The sequence below is a fragment of the Brachycentrus maculatus genome, unplaced genomic scaffold (assembly GCF_059751285.1).
Source record: "Brachycentrus maculatus isolate JH-2025_06_01 unplaced genomic scaffold, ASM5975128v1 h1tg000078l, whole genome shotgun sequence".
Classification (NCBI taxonomy): domain Eukaryota; kingdom Metazoa; phylum Arthropoda; class Insecta; order Trichoptera; family Brachycentridae; genus Brachycentrus; species Brachycentrus maculatus.
In genome coordinates, this window is record NW_028280832.1 from 578,493 (window position 1) to 605,000 (window position 26,508).

General features: G+C 32.9%; 1 protein-coding gene across 5 annotated transcripts in view; it reads right to left on the reverse strand.

The window, feature by feature from the left end:
- The window catches only part of LOC148311063 (dual 3',5'-cyclic-AMP and -GMP phosphodiesterase 11-like), a 412,361-nt gene that overhangs the window by 52,891 nt on the left and 332,962 nt on the right, over window positions 1-26,508 (reverse strand). For all 5 annotated transcript variants that reach the window (XM_088257333.1, XM_088257337.1, XM_088257336.1 and 2 more), the window contains one exon: window positions 23,859-24,009. In XM_088257333.1, the coding sequence (XP_088113459.1) occupies window positions 23,859-24,009 (151 nt within the window). The remainder of the gene's footprint in view (window positions 1-23,858; window positions 24,010-26,508) is intronic.

Genomic DNA, 26,508 nt, shown 5'->3' on the forward strand with positions numbered 1-26,508 from the left:
ATCGAATGAATACGATAATCGAATGATGATAGTCCGGATATCGAAAAATATATTAAATATCCGGATTCGGGCGTTATTCGGATTGCCGTATTATTTCAAGAAAATACCATAATCTGACAACAAATATACATATCTAAATATTGAGGAAATTATTATATATGTATATATATATATGCTTGTATTGTATATATATATATATATATATATATATATGCTTGTCTAACTTGAAAGGAAGTAAAGTAATACTAAAAACAATTTAAATTGTAAAACTTGTTGACAAACTATTCATCACGCCGCTTCCAGCAAGGATAGGCAGAGAGAATAGGATGCCACACCACACTGTCTTTGCTAACATTCTTTGCATCGTCCAATACATCCATCTCGTCATACGTATCAACCGATTATTCCGACTCTTTGCCTGACCACTTTTAAGTATTTGAAATACTTTCTCAAGCAAAGTTTTCCTCGGTCATTCTCTGGTTCTATTTCCAACCAAATTCGCCACATACATTTGTTTTATTCACTCATTTGTTCAAACCATTTCAATTTCCTTTTATCTTATCAATAATTTATTTTATCGATAATGCTCTTATCTCAGCCTTGCATTATTTAATTACCTCACTATTTCAACATATGTCATACATCGTTGTGCCGCACATTTGTCGTAGAGATCGTATTTCGTCTGCGATAAGTCTACTTTTATCCTTATTTTGCCAATCCCATGTTTCGCTTCCTTTCATTTAAAATAACTCCATTGTGAACTGCGAGATAAGCTTTAGTTTTAGGAAATGCAAAAATATGAAAATAACGATTGATTAACATGTATTTGGTTAAGAAAATTAGAAGTAACGAATGATCATTCGATTATACAAATTATAACATTTAAATTTGGTTAATCACATCACTAATTGGAGTCCCCGAAGGCAACTAGTTCGCATATAAATCAAAATTGATTTTATATTATTGTGGGCATCAAATAGTCGTTACAGAAGGTTTATATCTTCTGCGTGGGTGCTGTATCCTTCGAAATTAGGGTAAAAGTATTTGAAATCAGGAAGAGAATAATTCCCTGAATAATACAGACCTACACACAAATAAAAGGAATATATCGCTCACTCCTTTCAAGAACGTTATAAATAAAAAAACTTGATTATTCAGGAGAACGTTTTTAAAGTTTAAAAATGTAATACAATGTATTAGAAATTAATATCAAACCACTTATTGAACTTTTTACTGTGCAACAGATCTTTTTAGGTTAATCCTGAAGGTTTTTTCTCCATTTGAAAAATATTCAATACATTAAAAAAAATAATTAAACAATACCTTTTCCTCAAAATGCAAAAACAACACTTTCTGCCCTGTGGCGGTAAATATTAAGTTAAAAATATGCTGCTTTTGTTGAGATATAGTACATTTTCTGGGCATTCCAAAAACATGCACAACTGAAAATTGACGATTTTTGATTTATGACGTTCTTGAAAGGAGTGAGCGATATATAACATATATTTATAAGTTTCGAAATTTGAGTAGTGTGGTTGTCAATCATGTATAGAATAGTGAATTTTACTCCTGTATTATCAGTTAAACCACAGCCTTCGACAGGTTGCAAGCCTTAAAAATACCAAAACATCTAAATTGTGATGTCAATATGAATAACTTCAAATTAGAGGAATTCCAAAATTGTGAACAATGATTTGGACACACTCAAAATACTGTGAATAAAATTACTGGTCAAATCATAAGTATAATGAAAACTGAAAGTAGAATTGATAGAATTGGTGAATGTTACACGTGTGTAAAGTGATCGCTTAAACCAGCCTATGACGGTCGTCAGCCCCGTAAATGCCCAGACTTCCATATTTTCTTCATCTTTATATTTACTTCTATATTTTATTATCTTCTTCCATATTTACTTCCATATTTTATAATTGGAAACGCGTTGCTGCGCTGGGCCCATTTTTCGTTTTCCCGAATTAATCTTACTTGAAAGTAGTTGTTTAAAGGAGTATCGTTTTTCATGTTCCCCTGCCACCTAAAATTCTTTTCGCGTAGTAAGATACAGTGAAACCTCTACCTATATTTTTAAAGGGACCTATTGAAATAAACTATGAATGCGGGATAAAGAAGTCAATACACAAGGAGTAAGATATGTATAAGAGTTTCTGCTTCACAAAAAGCTTCTTTACATCTCACCAATAGATGTCATCTAGTGAAGTTCTAATGATTCAAGAACAAGGTTTCTAAATTGGTTCATATATACAGAACTTCCAAGAATTTGAGTTGTGTGGTTGTCAATAATGGGTAGAATTGGTGAATGTTACACGTGTGAAAAGTGATCACTTAAACCAGCCCATGACGGTTGTCAGCCCCGTAAATGCCCAGACTTCCATATTTTTCTTCATCTTGATGAGATGTCAAAAATTAATATGAAAACTGAAAGTCATGTTTTCAGGCGTCTCTTAGTATTTGAAATAATTCGGAATTGAGATTCTTAAATACATTTCATAAGGGTCTCTGCCAAATAAAAAAGTTTACTCGATTCAACCATATATGGTATCGAGAACTAACATGTGTTTAATATCTTCAGAGTCAAACCAATTTCAGCAAACCAATGATTTGGAAAAGCATGTTGATTTAAATATATCAATAAAACACTTGTTAAGGGTCACTTTTTTCGGCATTCACCTTGTGGCAAGAAATGATTAAGTTATTTAATAAAAAAAAATAGCTGAAGTTTATATTCAAACCCGTAGATGAAAGCATCCGAAGCTAGTCGTAATAATATAATACTCAATTGGTAAAAAACAAGTATTTTATTTGAATTCAATATAAACACTAGTTTTGGGAACTGCTGATGGTTTCATCAACAGGTAAAATTACATAACTGTTAGCATTTTCACCTGTTGATGCGAGCATCTGTTGTTATCGAAACTAGTGTTAACATTGACATATTTAAAAGTGGTTTGAAACAAGTGTTTATTTTTTTTTATTTAAATCATATTTTCTCAAAAGCAGACGTCGTATGACTAGTTACAATACTACTTCTTCAAACCATTATCCGCACCCTACCGTGCATAGGGCACTGTATCAACATAATACAATCAACATAAAAGAAAGATGACCATCCTTTTGTTTCAAGTACCAGTCCAGGGTAATATTGAATAAATATTGCAGTAAAAAAATCAATGAATTTATTTGATCCCCCCCTTGGAATCGAACCCGTGATCTCCAGCACGGTAGTCGGGCGTGCTGACAATGACGGAGAAGGACTATACTTAATACAATTCTATAAACAATATTACTGATTTATGTATTAATTTTAAATCAAACACAGATTTTTTGAGTCTACTAAGTTGTATTTTATTAACAAAAAACACATAAAAATTATATTGTGACAATTGTTTCGCCTTGTTAGGGCATTATACTAAGTTGTATTTGTATTTGTATTTGTACAAACGAATGTGAAGATCAAATGGACTACGGTCCTTATGTAGCTATACAATTCTAAGTGACTGTTTTAACATGTGCAGCAATAATATTACTGATACTCGTATGTAGAAAAAATAATCATAATTAAAATAGAAAATGTAATCATGTTCTAAAATTTTAAAGTGCAAACAAGCATTGTGTCTATGTAATATTTTTTTAAAAATAAAACACAGATTTTTTGAGTCTACTAAATTGTATTTTATTTTAAAAAATACATAAAAATTAGTATTGTGACAATTGTTTCGCCTAGTTATGTCATTTTCAAACGAATGCATTCATATATAAATTAACATGGAGTTCTACGAATTAAACGCCAAATCAATAATTAATTAAATAAGCATCGAGTCACTCAAATGAAAAAAATAAATAAAAAATAATGGAAAATTGTGTCTGGTTCAATTTATTTTTCACTCAAATTCTTTAAAAGGGTAGCTAGAGTTTAAACGCCTGAAATTTAAAGATAAGTTATTTCATTTCCCTTTACGTTAAAGTAGAGTACAAACAACATGGCCACATTTCGTCTAAACGCGAAAGAACCATTTTAAATGAGATCGCGTACTGTAAAAAGCGACAATTCCATTATTTAAAACGCCTTTGTTTAGTGTAAATTGAACCTAGCAAGGCGGCGAGACTGAAAATTTCCCTCAATCTTGTTTAGAAAAAGCTGGCGAAAATTGAGTTTATTCGTTGCTGTATATCTTTGTTATCAATACACAATTTGTATTGAGAACATTACATGGCAGTGCACAACGGAGTCCTGGTTCCAACTCAAATGTATGGAAGTGAAACATGGAGTTGGCAAAAGAAGGATGAAAGTAGACTGAATGCAGTCGAAATGCGATCTCTCAGAAGAATGTGCGACACAACGATGTATGATAGATGTGCGAATAGTGAAATAAGGAAGGAATGCAAAGCTGAGATAAGCATTATCGATAAAATTAAGAAAGGTGTGTTGAGATGGTTTGGACATGTAGAACGAATGAGTGAGGAAAGAACGGTTAAATAAATTTATGAGGCGAATGTTAGTGGGAAAAGAAACAGAGGAAGACCGAGAAAAACATGGCACTATCAGGTATGCCAAATACTTGAAAGTGGTCAGGTTAGGAGTCGTAACAATCGGCGGGTATGTATGAGGAGATGCATGAACGTGGAAGAGGCGAAGGATGTTTGCAAGGACAGAGTGGTGTGGCGCTCTATTCTCTCTGCCTACCCCTGCGGGGAAGCGGCGTGATGGTTAGTTAGTTAGTTAGTTAGTTACATTACATAATTTTATTGAGGGCATTTGTTATATTGTTATCAATGTACAATTTTCTCACAGGAATGCAACCATTTTGTCCGATTTTTTACTATAACTGTCCGCTCTTTATTAAGCAAAAACTCTTTAATTTATATGTGAGGTCCGAATCCGGGATTTTAATAATATACACGAGAAACGCTGGAAAACATCCTTTTCATTTCATTATTCAAGCTTATAATTTGATCAGTTAATTTATTTACAACATTTTGAGTGTGTCCAAATACATCAATACAAATCTGGATTATCTTCAATTCCTTATAGGAGTTATATTTCATATTATTTTATGCCATCTCAACATAGATGAAGAAGAATATGGAAGTCTAGGCATACTTCAATACGGGGCTTACGACTGTCAGCCTATGATAGGACCACACGTGAAATTAAACGTTATATATGTGAGATTTATGTTTTCTTTCTTTTCATTTAACTAATCTTATCCACACCAACCCGTGGTTGAGTATCGTTAGTATTATACCATGTGTAAACACACGCACACATATAAATAAATATATATATATATATATATATATATATATATATATATATATATATATATATATATATATATATATATATATATATATATATATATATAAATAATGTAGGTATATACATATATATAAAAGTACTTTCACGAAGTTCTAGTTCTTTAAATGCCAAAGTAAAACAAATTCAAAATCTCCAAATGAGATTTCAGCTCCGTAAAGGTCGTCCTTCGACGTGTCGAAGAATAAAATAAATATTGGTACGTTCCGTGATATATTAGCAATATGAAAAGAAAGGCCCGTCTAAAAATGACAGAATCGTTTCAGCTCCAGGCATACAGCGTGTTATAAATCCGTCACGTTTGTGTGCCTAAAAACGGCCCAAATACGAAATATGTCATTCCATATTTACATATGTCTCTGTTAAGGGAATTTAAATGTCACAAAATGGGTTCCCAGTGTCTTCAAATGTCTTGCAAACGCTAACTTTGAATGAGATTAATTATCTTTTCCATACAATTTCCCGAAAATTTAACCTTAATAATGCTCAAAACATTTTCAAATACTTGTTCACAAATCTGGGTTTCTTCACTAAGAACCAATTTTAATTTGTTGACATCTTAACATGTATCAAGAAGAATATGGAAATCTGGGCATTTACAGAGCTTACGACTTGTCATAAGCTGGTTGAGTGATCATTTTACAAACGTGTAACATGCATGATTGACAACCAGACTACGAATAAAGGATCTTGCATATAAATAAAATGGTCTCTGCTAAAATAAAGTTTACTCAAATTCACTATAGATACTGCCGTTAACTCGCACATGAAGCGATGTATGAATCATATAACATATATCGCTCACTCCTTTCAAGAACGTCATAAATAAAAAAAACTTGATTTTTCAGGAGAACGTTTTTAAAGTTTAAAAATATAACACAATGTATTAAGAATAAATATAAAGCCATTTATTGAACTTTGTACAGTGCAACATATCTTTTTAGGTAAAACCAGAATGTTTTTTTCTGCATTTGAAAAATATTTAGTTTATTTAAAAGAAAAATTGAACATTACTCTTTCTTCAAAATGCAAAAACGAAATTTTCTGCCCTGTAGCGGGTAAATATTAAAAATATGCCTCTTTTGCTGGGATTTAGTACATTTTCTGGGCGTTCCGAAAACATGCATAACTGAAAACTGACGATTTTTTATTTATGACGTTCTTGAAAGGAGTGAGCGATATATAAGTTACAAAATTCAGGTAGTGTGGTTGTCGATCATGGGTACAAATCGTGTATGTTACACGTGTATAAAGTATAATATTAATTTAAACCAGTACATGATAGGCCGAAAGTCCTGTAAATACCCAGACTTTTGACAGAAATATTGATTGTAATCTAAATGTGATCTCTCAGACGAAAATGCGGAAAAACGATGTATGATACTTATTTAAATATGATATAAGATACATGATTAAAATAGTGAAGGACGTTAGTACCATAAACTAAGCACAGGACACAAAATGTCGAACCCTCTTCTAGTGGAACGGAAGGGCTTGACGAGAGTCAACAGTCCAGCTTCTTCTAAGGAGTTTTACGTATTGAGATGTCAAATATATTATATTTTTCATATCCCAACAACTGCGATCTTTCAAATACTCTTCTTTGGAGTATGTGTAATTTTTAGATTTTCTAAATGAGGAAGGTGGAAAGAACAGGAGTCGATGAAAGAAACGAGTTCAGCAATGTGTTGCAGCATTCTAGTAAGGTCGGGGACAGGTGGCCTATTAGGGACATGCACACGGCCCGTCTGGTGTCCCTTATAAGGGCTTGCTGGTGAATCACTCTTGTTGATACTCGGAGTCGCCAGGGAATTACTTTCTGGTGTTAGATATCGGAACGTATCCTATAATATTAAATATATATATATATATATATATATATATATATATATATATATATATATATATATATATATATATATATATATATATATATATATATATATATATATATATATATATAAATATATATATAATATTTTTGGACTAAGCATAGATGGAGTTGAATAAAATTACATATTCTTCATTCATTGCATTAAAAAAATGAAGTAGTGAGGAAAAAACAAACAAGAAAAACGAATATTTTAATAAATTAATTAAAAAAGGGTACACTTAAGGGCAATTAAAATATTTATTAAGTAATCAGAAATCCTAAAACTGACTAAATATTTGAACAAAAGAATGGCTTTTCAAAGTGATTCAAAACGGGTATTAAATTAAAACTACGTCAAGTAAGCAACAAATCAAAAGCCAAAAACAGACAAAATATTCGAAAATCTTAAAAACTTGGACAAGAATTCAAATAAACTAGGAAGTCTAATGAATCAAAATAAAATTTAGTAACGAATCGAAAGTTCGAAACCGAAAAAACAAATTTTAAAACAGGCTACTAGGCCTACCCCAAGCAGGAGTAGAAGAAGAAGAAAAAGTGAAGGGTTTGTGGAAATAGTAACTGGATGTCAAGTTATTTTTTGACATCTCATAAAGATGAAGAAGAATATGGAAGTGTGGGTATTTACGGGCTGACGACAGTCATAGCCTGAATAAAAAATAAATAATAAAAAGTAAATAGTGTAAAGTGACCACTTTACACACGTGTAACATTCACCGATTCTTCCCAATATTGACAACAAACTACTCAAAATCTCAAGCTCTATATATATGAACCAATTTTTAAACATTTTTCTTGAATCACTAGAACTTCACAAGAGACATCTATTAGTGAGATGAAAAGTAGCTTTTTATTGAGCATCTTCATCTTTGATTAATAATAAAAAAAAACCCTTACCGCACCCCAATGGTGCATAAGGCACTGCTTCATATAAACGCAGTGTTATCTCGATCGTTTACACATGAAGGAAAGGTGATCAGCCCTCCACTCAGGTACCAGTCCAGTGTAAAATTGAATAAATATTAGAGTGAAAAAATCACTTATATTTATTAAACCCCCCTGGGAATCGAACCCGGGACCTCCAGAACGGTAGCCGAGCATGCTGACCATTACACTACGAAGGCGGACAAAATCATCTTTCATCTTTGATTAGATATCAAAAATAATATGAAAAATGACTGCTATAATTGGAGATAATACAGATTTGTGAACAAGTATTTGGACACACTCAAAACGTTTTGAAAGTAAAGTGTTGTGAAATATTTAAGTATTTAATTATATTACAAGGCACGTTGCGAGAGACAGAATAATAAATTAATATCAAATTGAAATTAACATTAATAAGCTTTACGAAGGCTGCTAAAACATTTCTCGGTTAAAGTTTAATTACTTTAGTCAGAAAGAAATCTAATTTACAGACTTTCAAATCCCCCGAGGAATTTTATTCAAATGTGAGTAAATAATGTTACATAAATAAATGAAATTTTTCGATAAAGGGGGTTGATTGATGAAATGTCTAAACATAATTAAAGAAAATTGAATTAAATTGCTAATATTCGAAGCGATTGATGGACACTAATTGACTGGTAAACTTTAAAGCAGTGGTTCTTAAGCGGAGCTTGTTGCAAGCGCTCCACGGAATTGGGATTATTTTGGATGAATTTTGGATTTTTGTTCAAGACAAATACCCAGGTCTCTCCAGAAGGGCACGGAAAATTTTATTACAGTTTTCAACCTCATATTTGTGTGAGGTAGGTTTCTCTACATTCTTCTTCTTCAAACCCTTATCCCCACCCCAATGGTGCATAGGGCACTGCATCATATAAACGTAGTATTAGCTTGTTGCAAGTGCTCCAAGGAATTTGGATTATTTTTGATGAATTTTGGATTTTTGTTCAAGACGAATACCCAGGTTTATCCAGAAGGAAACGGAAAATTTTATTACAGTTTTCAACCTCATATTTGTGTGAGGTAAGTTTCTCGACATTCTTCTTCTACAAACCCTTACCGCACCCCAATGGTGCATATGGCACTGCATCATATAAACGTAGTGTTATCTTGATCGTTAACACATGAAGGATAGGTGATCAGCCCTCTGCTTCAGGTACAAGTCCAGGGTAATATTGAATAAATATTAGAATGAAAAAATCACTTTTATTTATTTGACCTCCCCCTGGGAATCGAACCCGAGACCTGCAGTATGGTAGCCCAGCGTGCTGATCATTACACTGCGGAGGCGGACTGACATTAACCAATATTAAAACGAAGAAAAGCGAAAGGCTTAGCAATCCGGATGAAGAAATGAGAGTAACTGTTTAAAAAATTAAACCTAATATCGCTGAATTTTGTAAAAGCCGACAAGTTCAGGTGTCACATTAAATAATTTTCGCCGCAAAAAGTTTCATTGGAGTATTTATGTATTTTTTTAAAAATAAATGTAATTTTCAACTTGTCTGTAGTAAAAAAATAAGTTTTATTTTTAATGAAACTTATCTTAATATGTTTTTTAATCTTAAGTTTTGGTGTAGGTACAGCGAATTTTCCTTAAGATCAAAAGTGCTCCTTGACTTAAAAAAGGTTCAAAACCACCGCTTTAAAGACTATACATATACAGTGAAAATATATACATACATATAAAAACATATACACATACATATAAAAACATATACATACATTATGAAAATTGTAAAATGTTTATGTTCTTAATTTTTTTCTCTTTTTTTTGTGTGTACATTAGGTTGAAATCGTTAAAAACAATATAAAATGTATTAAAAAAGAACCCCACAGACAAGACACACAAGGTGGCTTGGTGGGTGTCTCCAAAAAAAAGTTCTAAATATGTAAAAATTGTGATTTAAATAAATAAATAAAATAAAAAAAGAGGCAAAGAGAGAAAAAATTCCAAAAGGATATTATTTTATATCGTTAAAAACAATATAAAATGTATTAAAAAAGAACTCCACCGACAAGACACACAAGGTGGCTTGGTGGGTCTCTGAAAAAAATGTTCTAAATATGTAAAAATTGTGATTTAAATAAATATATAAAAAACAGGCAAAGAGAGAAAAAAAATCCACGAGAATATAAGCAATAATATAATAGAGATTCAATAATTTTAAACGTATGTTGAAACACATCAAATAAAGACACATTACTCGTTTGATCAAAAGAATTTTGATTATTATACTATGAAGTAACATCATCTGCTTATATAAATTATAAAGCCATTAATTAAATAACGAAACCAAGTATAAAAGAGTTATTTATAAATGGATTATTGAGGAGGGTAGATCTGAAATGAATCATGTCGTATTTGATTGCATTTAACAAACATTTTTTTTTTAAATACAGTTTTATAAAACGAAAAAAGTCCGCCTCCGTAGTGTAATGGTCAGCACGCTCGGCTACCGCCCTGGAGGTCCCAGGTTCGATTCCCAGGGAGGGTCAAATAAATATAAGTGATTTTTTCACTGTAATATTTATTCAATGTTACCCTGGACTGGTACCTGAAGCGGAGGGCTGATCACCTTTCTTTCATGTGTAAACGATCAAGATAACACTGCGTTTCTATGAAGCTGTGCCCTATGCACCATTGGAGTGCGGATAAGGGTTTTATTAATATTATTATTATTTCTCAAAATCTACTGTGACACTTGTCACTAAATAGTGGTATTAAGTAAAATTTCAATTAAAAATAGATATATTTTACCACAAAGTGACTGCCGAATCAATTAATGAAACCTTCTTTAGCCTTTTGACCTCCACTGCTAGATATTGTATGCTAGATTGTAAAATGTGCTTTCGGCACGGGAAATCTCCAGGGCAGGTACATTATTACAAATTATAATTGGTAATTATATGTATGATAAAAAATATACAAATAAATAAATACAAATCAATTCATAAAAAAACGGATGTTGAACTTTAAAGTATTTTCAACTGTTGATGGGAACATTAACAGTTCTCAAAACTAGTCGTGTTTATATAAATAAACTAAAAAAGTAGTAGTTTAAAAATAATTAACTAATAAAGTAGTAATTAAAAATAACCGTCTAGTGACGGGTTGTGGTCCCGTGGTTAGTGTCGCGGACTCATAAGTTAGAGTTTCTCGGTTCTAACCCACTCTACCACTATATGATACCTGTTTCTAATAATGAGCCGCTTAGGCTCAGAGAAAAACTATGAAAATGAAATATTTGTGTAAATAATAAAAACACAAATATTTCTCTTTAAAAAAAATCTTTCAACGTCTCAAGGACACAACTCTAAAATTTAGACTTAGCATCACATACGGTGTTAAAAATGATTTAGAATGCATTGAAACACGTGTCGCAATAGATTTAAGGAAAAAGTGGTATTTACCGAGTAAAAATAAATTAAAACCTTAAAGTGTTTTATTGTTATATTTACACCTTTTTTCTCATATCGCTCACTCCTTTCAACAACATCATGTATAAAAATCGTCAATTTTCAGTTATGAATGTTTTAGGAATGCCCGGAAAATGTACTATATCTCAGCAAAAGCGGCATATTTTTAACTTAATATTTACCCGTTTCAGGGCATAAAGTGTTGTTTTTGCATTGTGAAGAAAAGGTACTTTTTAATAATTTTTTTAAATATACTAAATATTTTTCAAATGGAGAACTAACATTAAGGTTTTACCTAAAAAAATCTGTTGCACAGTAAAAAAATCAATAAGAGGCTTGATATTTATTTTTAATACACTTCATTATATTCTTAAACTTTAAAAACGGTCTCCTGAAAAATCAAGTTCATTGATATATGACGTTGTTGAAAGGAGTGAGCGATATGTGCATAATCGATAACATATGATATTTTCGGATCAAAATACGATTTTTTTGGCATTAAAAGTTCTCGTTTATTCGTACGTCGGAGGATATAAATAATTACTTTGACCCAGTTGAGAACAGACGGGCAAAGCGTAGACTTGGAAAAAATATTATTATACGAATATAGAGGTGTTTAAGAACCGATAAGCAATAAGTTATAACACCCTCTATGTTTGCGATGCCTTCCACCCCCGAGGAGGGTTAAATAAATATGACCTACATAGTCCAATTCTAGGATGATTCACAATAATAAAAATAATAAATATCGCCAATTTATATAGCGCCGAATGAGTACATAGGCCAAATGTAGTCTGAATGGGATCTCTCAAAATAATTTGGCAAACTCACTTTTTATCCATATTTTTTATTTGACATATCGCTCTCTCCTTTCAAGAACGTCATAAATCAAAAAACTTGATTTTTCAGGAGAACGTTTTAAATGTTTAAAAATATAACACAATGTATTAAAAATCAATATCAAGCCACTTATTGAACTTTTTACTGTGCAACAGATCTTTTTATGTAAAACCGGAAGGTTTTTTCTCCATTTGAAAAATATTTAGTATATTTAAGAAAATAATTTAAACAATATATTTTCTTCAAAACGCAAAAACAATACTTTCTGCCCTGTAGCGGGTAAATATTAAGTTAAAAATATGCCTCTTTTGCTAGGATATAGAACATTTTCTGGGCGTTCCGAAAACATGCGCAACTGAACATTGACGATTTTTGATTTATGACGTTCTTGATATCAGCATAGATTTTTATTTATGTTTATTTTTTTAAAAAATAAATAGCAAACATTTATTTAAAGAACAATTTTAAGCATATAAAAAATATTTTTTGCAGAGACCCACCAAGCCACGTTGTTTGTCTTGTCGGTGGAGTGGTTTTTATACATCCATTTTTATTGTTTTTATCCATTTTAACCTAATAAATAACCAAAAAAGAGAGAGAAAATTAAGAAAATAAACTATTTTACAATTTTCATAGCAGCACTTGATCATTTACCCATTCCTTTATTTTGCCTTTGTTCCATATTTTATTTTGACCTCTAACATCCGGCGGCAACAAATTAAAAATGTTTGGAATTATTAATTGCAAAGTTCGACTTCCATATCTATAAATGATTCTTGGGACTATCAAACCTTCATTGTGTGTAAATCGTGTATCATGGTTGTGTACAAGAAGATTTTGATATTTTTGTCCAGTTTGTTGTTCAACGATGATACTCATCTACGATATTCCACGTAAATATTCCAGATGAAGAACGATATGGAGGTCTGGGCATTTTTGAGAATTACAACCATCATAGGCTGGTTGGTTTAAGTGATCACTTTACACAAGTGTAACATTCACCAATTTTTCTCATGATTGACAAACTATATTGACATGTAAAAATAACTCCTATGTAGAGAAAATCCTGATTTGCGAACAAGTATTTAGGAACACTCAAAATATTGTAAATAAAATAACTAGTCAAATTATAAACTAATAATAAAATAATAATAAAACCCCTTTCCGCACCCCAATGGTGCATAGGGCACTGCTTCATATAAACGCAGTGTTATCTCGATCGTTTTACACATGAAGGAAAGGTGATCAGCCCTCCGCTTCAGGTACCAGTCCAGGGTAATATTGAATAAATATGACAGTGAAAAAATCACTTATATTTATTTTACCCCCCTTGGGAATCGAACCCGGGACCTCTAGAACGGTAGCCGAGCGTGCTGACCATTACACTACGGAGGCGGACAGATTATAAACTATGTACATAAAAAAATTAAATAATGTTGGATCATGCATACAAATAAAAAAGTATCGGCTGTTGTGAACTCATATGTTCTATGTCATGAGATTGATCATATAACTAGGAGTTCTAAAAAAATAAGTGTGGTTGTCAATCATGAGTAGAATGGCGAAGGTTGCAAGTGTGTAAAGTGATCACTCGAGAAGCCTATGACGTCGATCATAAGCCCCGTTAATATCAAGACATCCATATTCTTCTTCATCTTTATTGAGATGTCAAAAACATATTAAAAAAAATATTAGCTGGGTCAAATAACTGTAGCCGACAAACACAGTTTTCATCCAAACCTGAAACAGTTTTTCAGCGAACCTGAAAATGAAATTCGGAGTCGATTGTAGTGGGCGTCCTTGCAAACTGTCAGCAAAGCACCGCCGTCTATAAATAACCTCCCTCCCATAAAACGTCCATACACCCGCGCCACATTCGGCCGGCTTAGGGGACAAAAAACCCCCGAAGGTGTCCATCCCCTAAACCTCGAAACTAAGCGTTGACCCAAGAAAAACTTATCGCTTCAAACACCACCGCCAGTATTATTATTGGATCGAAAATCATTTCAATACCAGCTGCTTCGCAAACAATTCGTGGATTCGTGAGTTGAAAACATTATTAACAAAATGGTATAGAACGACCAAAAACTTTAGGGCTGACACTATTTTGAGCGTGTCCAAATCATTTAATCATCGGCGCTTTAAAAAATATGATTTTCTATTTTTAATAATCTTTTCTTGACCAGATATTTTATTCACATTAATTTGAGTATCTCCTAATCATTGACGCATTGAAAAATTGATGTTTAATTTGCATTAATCTTTTATTTTTAACAGTTATTTTACTCGCAATAATTTAAGTATATTTAAATCATGGACGCATTAAAACAAGATGTTTTATTTGCATTAAACTTTTTTTGTTAACAATTATTTTATTTACAATGTTTTGTCAACTCATTGAGTTATTTATATTGATATCTCAACATAGACGAAGAGTATATATACATATTTTTCATTAATTAGGATGATGACAATATGTCTTTTGTTGCAGAAATCTTTTAAGGATATCGTTTTCAATTATAAAACCTTAGAAATTTTTTAGTATTTTTTTTATAAAAGTAAAACTTAATTAAATGATTTAAGTATGAAAAGCATCGGGTTTTTGCAAAAAGAACGGAACATCGTCACAAAGAATTAATGCAGCCCAGTGATCTAATATAATTGCTGTTTTTCGCTAGCCGTACAGAAATAATATTAAAAAATCTTGAACATAAAACTGGTTTTCAAAGAATGTGGAGATCCGGGCGAAAAATATGAGTGAACGGAAAAATTGTAGAAGAGTGATTTCTTATCCTTGGGTAAGGTATTTAATTTTGAAGGAAATTAATTTATTTTTGAAAATAATTTACTTATAATAATTATAATTTACAACAATAATTGTAAAACGAACTCTCTCTCAAAACACTTTAGTACACTCGAGTACCTACTTTATTAGAGAGGTAGAAACGTTATATTTTCAATATTTTGTATATTTATCAACTATTTTTTATATTTAAATATGTATTTTGCAAAAAAATTATTATTGCAATAAAAAAACAGTTGTAGCAAATAAAAGCCTGACAGCGAAAGCTAATTTGCCATTGCACAATTGGGTCCTGTGTGTGGAACCAACCCTATTGTGTAGAAGTGAAGCAAAGACTTAGCAAAAGTAGGATGAAAGTAGACTGAATGCAGTCGAAATGCGATCTCTTAGATCATTTTGAGGCAAAACGATGTATGGTGGATGTTCGATTGGTGAAATGAGGAAAGAATGCAAGGGTCAGATAAGTTTTTTAGGATAGAATTAAGAAGAGTGTTGAGATGATTCTGTCAGTAGCCTTGTGGGGAAGAGAGGGAGAAGAAGATCCCCACTCGATGGACCGATCAAGTTAAGGCAGCAGCAGGCACCTCGGTGGTTGGAGGCGCTACGTGCAGCGCAGTCAAGGGATAACTGGAGAAGAGTCATTGCTTCGATAAGGGTCACAATCCTTAGTAATGAGGAGTAAGATGGAGAGAGAAGAATTTTAGTTGACTTTTTTCCATAAATCATCAATTAAGTATCAATCCATCGTGTAAATGGAGAGTTCAGTGAAGTTCAGAAAAAAAGTGAATTATCGATTTTCTTTTCAGTGGAAAGAAATGAATGCTTCAATTCATCAGGAAAAACGTTCTTAGTACTGTATTACACATAGATAAACATTTTGTTGGTAAATTAAAAACCTTCATCGCTTAGCGTGTTATTTCCAACCAATTTACGATACAAAAATAAAATCGTATACTTTGAATTTTATAAAAGCGAGTTCGGCTTGTTAATACAAAATATTGATTGTAGAATATGGGTGTCGGTGAAAAATTAACCGACTTCATTCCTTTGAGTGGTTTTTTAGGATCTGTAGGCCGTAGAAGAGCCAGATCGTATGTACATATGTACATTAGGCTGGGGCGTTTTAAGTTATTTTGATTTCTTAAGGGAATAGCGATAAAACGATGCTAAATACTCCGTAAGCAACGCACGTTAATTATGAATTCATTCTCATAACTCTATCTACTCTCAGATCAATATCAAAGTTTAACAATGTTTGTGGTTTTCGAGGTAAGTAGAAGTTTGGATTCCAACAATAAAACAAGACTTTTTTTTATAAATCCATAGGTAATGATTTCAGACCTGTGTTTGGGTGTTTAAGGGGTGGGCGGGTCAAGTCGAGGAACACCAGCATACGTGTAAATAATATTTTTTTGAATGATATTTTTGAAATGATATTTTTATGAATGGCATTTTGAAAAATTTTCACCGTTAAAAATAAATGTTTTAAAATAAACTCTGACTATAATATTTCAACTTTTTCTAACGACCTTTAGAAAAAGTTGAAATATAAAATAATTATTTTTTTCAAGCCTTACTGTAATAATTCAATTAAAAAAACAGCAACTGAATATTCAAAAGTCTACTTTTATTTATATACATATATATGATAATATACGACACGTTTCATCTTATTAAGACATTATCAAACACTCGAGTGGAGTGTTTGATAACGAAACTTGTCACATATTATCATATGTTTGTAAATAAAAGTAGAATTCAATCCAATAACCGCGTTTAATTTTGGATATATTACCCAACAATTCAAAATGGAATTCTATCAACTGTCTGCAGTTACAATAAATAATTTGAAAGTCGATCTGTAGGCCAAAGATGTAATCCAATGTTCATCCAATTTTGAATGTGTAGTAAATGCATCATTTGGCACCTTTTCCTTTCAGTGCCGGATAAAAAAACGTTAGTTTTTTCTCCATACAAGCGTGGCCACCCTAATGTACATACAAACGTATACGTAGGTCTTTCTTCGCGTTCACGGCTCACTGAAGATTTCATGCCGACTGATACTTTGTTACTGAAAGCTTTTCAGAATACAGACTGCTGAATGATGCACTGAAGCGCGACGAAAGACGATCAATTTCCTAACTTAGAACTTAATAAAAAATACATATATTGAAAATCGAAATACCTACAGTCGATATTTGAAGCATTCAATTTGTGATTTTCCATTTTATAAATAAAAATAACTAACTGCTAATTAATCGCATCACACTGCTTCTCCGCAGGGATAGGCAGATAGAAAAGAACATTACACCAATCTGTCTAACCAAACAATCTTTGCCACGTCCACATTCATGTGAAAGTGGCGAATACCACATACTTGAACACACTAAGTTTTCCTCGGTCTTCCTCTGCTTCTTTTACCAACAACATTCGCCTCGTAGATTTTTGTACCATTCTTTCTTCACTCATTTGAATCGCATTATAATTATTTTTTATTAAATATAGTCACGAAAAATATATAAATTTAATTCACTAACTAGACATTTCTACTTTTAACATACTTTAATATTGGTAACTCTGTTCTTCCCAATAAAGAGACTTAACTCTTGTACTTGGAGAGGGACTTACATTGTTTGTTTGTTGTTTATTTTTTATACTTATTAAAGATAAAATAGTTTTTTAAATGCTAATAATATTTATGCAATTTCCGAAATTTGAGTAGTGTGGTTGTTAATCATGAGTAGAATGATGAAAATTACACGTGTATAAAGTGACCTGTTGACCATAGATCCCAGACTTTCATCTTTTTCGTCTATGTCGAGATATCAATGAGTCAGTATTTGTGTTTATCGATTAGGTAAAATTGTAAAAGAAAAACACCTGTTTGCTACCACTTGAGTTATATTTATTTTGTTATGACGACTAGTTTCGGAAGCTATGCTTTCATCTTCAAGTCTGAATATAAACAGTTTATATTTAGAACTAAAGATGGCAGCGTAGCTTCCGAAACTTGTCGTTATAATAAAATAAATATAAGTCTATTGGTAAAAAACAAGTATTTTTCTTTAACGATTTCATCATGTCTTACCACAAAGTGAATGCCGAAACAATAATTAATATTATTTTTTGACATTTCATCAAAGATGAAGAAGAATATGGAAATCTGGGCATTTACGGGGCTGACGAGCGTCATAGGCTGGTTTAAGTGATCACTTTACACACGTGTAACATTCACCAATTCTACCCATTATTGACAACCACACTACTCAAATTCTTGGAAGTTCTATATAATATATATGAACCCATTTTGAAACATTATTCTTGAATCACTAGAACTTCACTAGAGACAACTATTGGTGAGATAAAAAGAAGCTTTTTATTGAGCAAAAACTCTTTTATTAGTTTGTGAGGTCCGAATCCTAGATTATAATCACACACATGAGAAACGCCAGAAAATATCATTTTCATTTTTATTATTTAAGCTTATAATTTGACCAGATAATTTATTTACAACATTTTGAGTGCTGACCATTAAAAATGTTGTAAATAAATAAAATATCCTTTTTGTGTAATCGCAATGGATGAGAAAATACGTTAAGATATTTTTTAAAATTATTAACAATAAAAGGTTTGTTAAAACATTTAGAAACAGGAGGAATTTGTAGAAGTTAAAATAAACCCTTAATTAATGATACAACCATGACTGAAAGTTTTCCCTTTTATATCTAGGTTCAAATTTGACAAAAAACTGGGCCACCCTTAGCGCAGCCCTACCGCCCATCCTACTGTTCGCGAGTACAATTTCTGAATTTTAAGTTAGTTTTCGCATACCCTGTTTGCTGTTTGGAAATGGTGTTGTTAGTATGGAAACACGCGTCGTACAAACACGAAATAAAAAGTTGTAAAACGTAAAGTAGCAAAAACAAAAATTGGTATTTTTTTTGCGGAGTTTATAAAAACTAGGGAACTAACTATCATGCCGCTTTCCCTCAGGGGTGGGCAGAAAGAATAGAACGCCACTCTGTCTGTTTTTTGACATCTCATCAAAGATGTCAAAAAGATGTAGAAGAATATGGAAGTCTGGGCATTTACGGGGCTGACGACTGTCATAGGCTGGTTTCAGTGATCACTTTAGACACGTGTAACATTCACCAATTCTACCCATTATTGACAACCACACTAATTAAATTCTAGGAAGTTCTATATTTATGAACCAATTTTGAAACATTGTTCTTGAATTCTTGAATCCCTAGAACTTCACTAGAGACATCTATTAGTGAGATGAGAAGAAGCTTTTTACTGAGCAGAAACTCTTTTATTGGTATGTGAGGTCCGAATCCTGGATTATAATCACACACATGAGAAACTCCAGAAAAGGCCTATATCCAGCAGTGGAGGACAGGAGGCTAAAGAAGACGAAGAAGAAGAAACGGTGTAAGTCAGTTTTTTGGTGCCAGTAGGTACTGACGTCAGCAACTGACCTAACGTAAATCCCGCCTTAGTTTTAAAAAGCTTACGATTTCGTGTTAAACTTGTAACAATTTATTTCAAAGTTTTTTGCACAAAGGACTTGAGAAATCTCGTGGTTCACCAGGACGCTGTTTACAGAAGAGGCCCATAAATCTGCGAGCCTAAACTGTCACAGATCTCTCTCAGGCTCCGCGGGGGGTCGCGCGGGCAGGGAGGCGCAGGGGGGAGGACGGATCGGGGACGCATTTGTCTCGGCATTAGCGAGGGGGTTGAAATATAGCGACTGTCCCCGCGAGGGTACGCCAGGATGACCGGGACTGAAGAGTGACGTGAGGGATGACGTGAGATGAAATGGCCAGAGGCGGTCGGTGGCTGAAATTGTAGGTAGCGCGCCTCACCCCAACGACTGCGAAATACAAAACAGTATCTTCCAAATTTTTACTTTGAATTTTTTTATATGTTTACGGCGGGTATGTATGAGGAGATGCATTGATGTAGAAGAGGCGAAAAATAAGATCTATTATTTATTTCTTGGTTTGGTGTTTGATTTGTAGAGCTCCATTTCGATTTATGTATGAATGCATTCGTTTGAAAATGCAATAACTAGGCGAAACAATTGTCACGATACTTATTTTTATGGGTTTAAAAAAAGATAAAATACAATTTAGTAGACTCAAAAAATCTGTGAAAAATGAATTGTTAAATCAAACGAAGATTTTTTGGGTATACTTAGTTGTATTTTATTGTTAAAAAACACATAAAAATTAATATTGTGGTAATAATAAATACGGTGTTTGAAAATGATGCGGAATGCAGCGAAACATGTGTCACAGTAGATTTTGAGAAATAGTGGCATTTACTAAGTAAAACTTAAATAAAAAAATGCCGAATCAATTAATGAAATAATATTATTTTAATTTGTAATCATGTATATGATAAAATAAGTAAAAATATCTATGCAGATTGAGGCAATTTGAAAGAAAATAATTATGTAACTACTACTACTACCATCACGCCGTTTCCCCGCAGGGGTAGACAGAGAGGATGGAACGCCACACTCTTCCGTCCTGAAATACGCTCCTCGCCTCCTTCACATCCATACATCTAGTCATAAGAACGTTATAAATAAAAAAACTTGATTTTTCAGGGGAACGTTTTTAAAGTTAAAAAATATAATACAATGTATTAAAAATAAATATCAAGCCACTTATTGAACTTTTTACTGTGCAACGGATCTTTTAAGGTAAAACCTGAAGGTTTTTTCTCCATTTGAAAAATATTTAGCATATTTAAAAAATATTTAAACAATACCTTTTCTTCAAAATGCAAAAACAACACTTTCTGCCCTATAGCGGGTAAATATTAAGTAAAAAATATGCCGCTTTTGCTGGGATACAGTACATTTTCTGGGCATTCTGAAAACATGCACAACTGAAAATTGACGATTTTTGATTTATGACGTTCTTGAAAGGAGTGAGCGACATGCCCTCCGATAATAATAATAATGTTAACATAGCAAATATAAGAAAATGTTATTTACCATTCCATTAGTAAATCTGTGTCAATAATCCCTACTCCGAATATCGGCATGGTCACTAATACCACCCCGCTAAGGGGAGGTCGTGTGAGGGTAGGATTTGGTGGGATGGACAGCAGTTTTACGACGCGAATTATCGGTATTTTCTCGTACAATATTTTAAAGACACATTCCATATTCTCTTGTTTATGTTACTTATTTTTGGATTTTATAGCCAAGTAGCTAAAGGCAACAATAAAACATAAAAGGAGACGCTATCAATTATTGGCAGTGCACAAATTATTGGCGAAACGTCAATTATCGGCAATGCGAAATAAGAAGAGTTTTATATTCCGTTTTTAGTAAAAGTGTGAATTTTGCATTTATATTAAAAACAGCGTTGCTAAAGAAAAATTGTTTTGCATATGCTGAATTATGACATAACGTTGCATTTTAAATCGCGCATGTTTTTGTTCATCTAAAAAATGAAAAAATGTCGTTTATTCAAAATCTTAAATATTTTTTTCATCGATTTCTTTGTAATTCTTACAAAACGTTGCATTCAAATACACTCGTATTTTTTCTATATAAATTAAAATGTTACAGATGTCAGGTAATACTTATTTTTATTTTTATAAAATGGGTACTAACCGCAATGGCAGCGCCACTTGTTTAAAATAACAGCAGCCCAGCAAGATTGGTCATTGCTCATGGTGGACAGCGTGCTTCTAGACAGTTGCTAAAATACAAATTGTGTATTTACTAGCATTATGAAATGAAACTCTTATATAAGAAATGTGGTTTTAATTTTTTCTTTCTTTTCCATTTAACCACACTGAGACATAGTATCGTACAGCTGGGTAAAGCTAGAAAATAACTATGCATTTTGTAGCATATTTTAAAAAACAGTTGAAAGAAAAAATCGCCGAAAAAAAGGGTTGGAATTACTCAATAAATTTATTGCATGTATAACATTTAAAACAATCAGTATAAAATGATAAAAAATACAACTGAAATATTATGTAACATACTGTGATAGAAAATTGAATGATGGAGTGCCATTATCTGAATTACATTATTTAAAAGTAATATTTAGTATGTATTTCGGAGAGTTTTATTGTAGAACCTTAGAGTGAAATATTACCCCTTTGGATACAACACACCTGAGGGGTGAAAAGAGCCATTAACAAGAGGGAAAAAAAGAATTATTACCTACCTCTACAAAAGACTATGTTGATAGTATAAACCTAAATGCTAAATTATTTTTTAACATTATTTTTCAATTGATAAAAATCAAAATACGATTTTTGATATCATTATATTAATCATATTATTTTTTGACATCTCATCAAAGATGAAGAAGAATATGGAAGTCTGGGCATTTACGGGGCTGACGACCGTCATAGGCTGGTTTAAGTGATCACTTTACACACGTGTAGCATTCACCAATTCTACCCATTATTGACAACCACACTACTCAAATTCTTGGAAGTTCTGTACATATGAACCAATTTAGAAACCTTGTTCTTGAATCACTAGAACTTCACTAGAGACATCTATTGGTGAGATGTAAAGAAGCTTTTTACTAAGCAGAAACTCTGATATTAGTATGTGAGGTCCGAATCCTGGATTATAATCACACACATGAGAAACGCCAGAAAATACAATAATGTTGTAAATTATATTAATCTATTTTCCGATGGTTGTTTTGCTTTTGGGACATTATTAACTTATAACTGGTCTGGATGCCAAGTGAATGGGGCAGTAAAAAAAGGGGATATTTGATTTTACCGTGGAACCATCGTAGATACTCAATACATATTTTAAAATGTTAACTCATATGATTTAGGATCCGGTAAAAAGTGAAGGAGGCACTGTAATATCGCTCACTCCTTTCAAGAACGTCATATAAAAAAAATCGTAAATTTTCAGTTGTGCATGTTTTCGATAAGCCCAGAAAATGTACTTTATCCCAGCAAAAGCGGCATATTTTTAACTTAATATTTATCTGCCCTTTGGCAGAAAATGTTATTTTTGCATTTTGAAAAAAAGGTATTGTCTACATAACAATACCTTTTTTTATTCTATTATTATTTATATATTTATTCACGTGGTTTCGGATCCGGTGACAAGCGAAAGGGGCACTGTTAAATGAAAATAGTTGACTTTACCTTATAGGAGTCGTAGAAATTAAATATTTCAAAATGTTTACTCATATGAATTTGAATCCAATGACGAGTGAAGGGGGCACTGTAATATGTGAACAGTTGATGTTATCGTTAAGACATCGTAGATGTTTAATATTTTAAAACGTTTATTGATAAAGTTTGGATCCGGTGACAAGTGAAGGGGGCACCGTAACATGTGAATACTTTGAAGCGGGCACTGTAGCATGTGAGCAGATGATCCTACCTTGTTGGCATCGTAGATGTTAAATATTTTGAAATGTTTATTCTTGTGGTTTTGGATCCGGTGGCAAGTGAAGGGGGCACTGTAACATGTGAACAGTTTGAAGGGGGCGCTGTAACATGTAAACAGTTTGAAGGGGGCACTGTAACATGTGAACAGTTTGAAGGGGGCACTGTAACATGTGAACAGTTTGAAGGGCGCGCTGTAACATGTGAACAGCTGATCCTACCTTGTAGGCGTCGGGTATGTTGACAGGCTCTCCGCTCTCGGCGACGTAGCCGACTATCCCGGTCCCCCACGGGACCCTGATCTCCTCCTTCCTCTCCATCTCCCGCAGGGTGGATCGGGGACACACGTCGAACAACTTGGACACCAGACACCTGGAACAAAATTCAGGATACAGAATTCATCTCGCTAGTAAAATCCTTCTTATAACCCTTATCCGCACCCAATGGTGCATAGGGCACTGCATCGTATAGAAGCAGTGTTATCTGGATCATTAAATACACAAAGGAAAGGTGATCAGCCTTCCGCTTCAGGTACCAGTTCAGGGTCATATAAAATAAATATTAGACTGAAAAATCACAAATATTTATTTTGACACTCTTGGGAATCGAACCCGGGACCTCCAGCATGGTAGCCTAGCGTACTAATCACTACACTATGGAGGTGAAGGAATAGTAAAACAGGGCGCCGATTATCTGAGGAGTCTGATTAAAACACGGTTAAAAGGCTGGTAAAAGAAATGCGATCCCTCAAAAGGAATGTGCGGCAAAACGATGTAAGATCGATGTTCGAATGGTGATGTATGGAAAGAATGTAGGCCTGACACAAGCATTTTCGATACAATTTACAATAAAGAATGTTGAGATAGTTTGGGAATGTAAATCGAATGAGTGAAGAAAGAAGCCCGAATTTATGAGGCGAATGTATCTGGAAATAGAAGTAGAGGAAGACAAAAGAAAACTTGGCGAAAAAGTGGTTTAATTACTTGAAAGTGGTCAGTTTAAAAGCAGGAATAATCGTCGGGAATGGGTGAGGAGATGCATGAATGTGGAAGAGGCGAAGATTGTTTGCAAGACATGTAGATTGGTGTGGCATTCTATTCTCTCTGCCTGGGGGGAAGTGGCGAGATGGTTAGTAAGTAAGTTAAATAGGGTTGTTTATTGAAAACATATTTTCATTGATAACTTACTAAAGATGAAGAAGAAAGTGGAAGTTTGAGTATTTACAGGACTTACAACATGCCAGAGGCTGGTTAAGGTGTTAACATTATGCACGAGTCACATTCAAAATTCTACCAATGATTGATAACAGCACTACTCAGATTTCGTATATTATCTTAATGCTTCGTAAAATGATTCGGAAAGCATCGAAACACGTGTCAGTATAGATTTGAAGAAAAAGTGGTATTTACCAAATATTTTTTTTTATTAGAAATAAAATACAGTGAAATAAAATACACCTCTATCTATCGTTTCACGAATAATCGTTTTCCCAGATGTGTCGTTTATTTATTCTACCCCAAATTAAATTCGTACAAAAATAGACCGCATCGATCGTTTCTATCCATCCTTTTACCGCATTCATCGTTTGAATTATGCTACATATTTGGTATAATTTGTCTGATTATTTTAACATTCTTTTTAATATTCTCAATTTGTTACATTCGACGACAATATTTCAACGTGTGGAACAGACTATCAAAAGCTTGTGTGATGGATACAGCAGAAGAAGTCTGAAGATATTTGGGTTCTGTTCAACTTTGTATATATTTTTTTAAATAAATACATTTGTTTACATCTAAAACTTGTATTCTTAAAATTTCAACCTACCAATGGTTATGCAGATTGAGAAGACGGTATTTTTACTCGATTGTATGTCCTTGTGTATTATTATTTTTTGACATCTCATCAAAGATGAAGAAGAATATGGAAGTCTGGGCATTTACGGGGCTGACGACCGTCATAGGCTGGTTTAAGTGATCACTTTACACACGTGTAACATTCACAATTTCTACCCATTATTGACAACCATACTACTAAAATTCTTGGAAGTTCTGTATATATGAACCAATTTATAAACCTTGTTCTTGAATCACTAGAACTTCACTAGAGACATCTATTGGTGAGATGTAAAGAAGCTTGATATGAAGCAGAAACTCTTATATATATCTTACTCCTTGTGTATTGACTTCTTTTATTTCAATAGGTCCCTTTAAAAATATAGGTAGAGGTTTCACTGTATCTTACTACGCGAAAAGAATTTTAGGTGGCAGGAGAACATGAAAAACGATACTTCTTTAAATAACTACTTTCAAGTAAGATTAATTCGGGAAAATGAAAAATGGGCCCAGCGCAGCAACGCGTTTCCAATAACAATTAATTAAAATAATAAAAGGCTTGCCTTGACGCCCCTTAGCTATTCGTCAAACGTCCGTTGTCGCCAGGGCCGTCTCGGCGACCGCGGTTTGGTGGGCTTTGCGATAGTCGGAAGAGGAGGAGTAAAATAGCTTCAAGAACACAGAGGAAATTAGCGAGTGTATTTGGTTAGAATTTTCACTAAAAATTATATGACGTTATAGTAACTTTAGTTTTTAAATATTAAATCCACTCACAAGGAAGAAAATACTATGAAACTTATGAGTTAGCCTAAGCAGGGTCATGATGAGATTCAAGAACAGAGAAAATTAGCGAGTGTTTTTGCTTAGAATTATCACTCATAAAAAAACATGAAATAAAAGTATTTAAATAACTTTTATTTCATGTTACATTAAAGAGTATAATAATAATAATAATAATAAAACCCTTATCCGCACCCCAATGGTGCATAGGGCACTGCTTCATATGAACACAGTGTTATCTTGATCGTTTTTACAC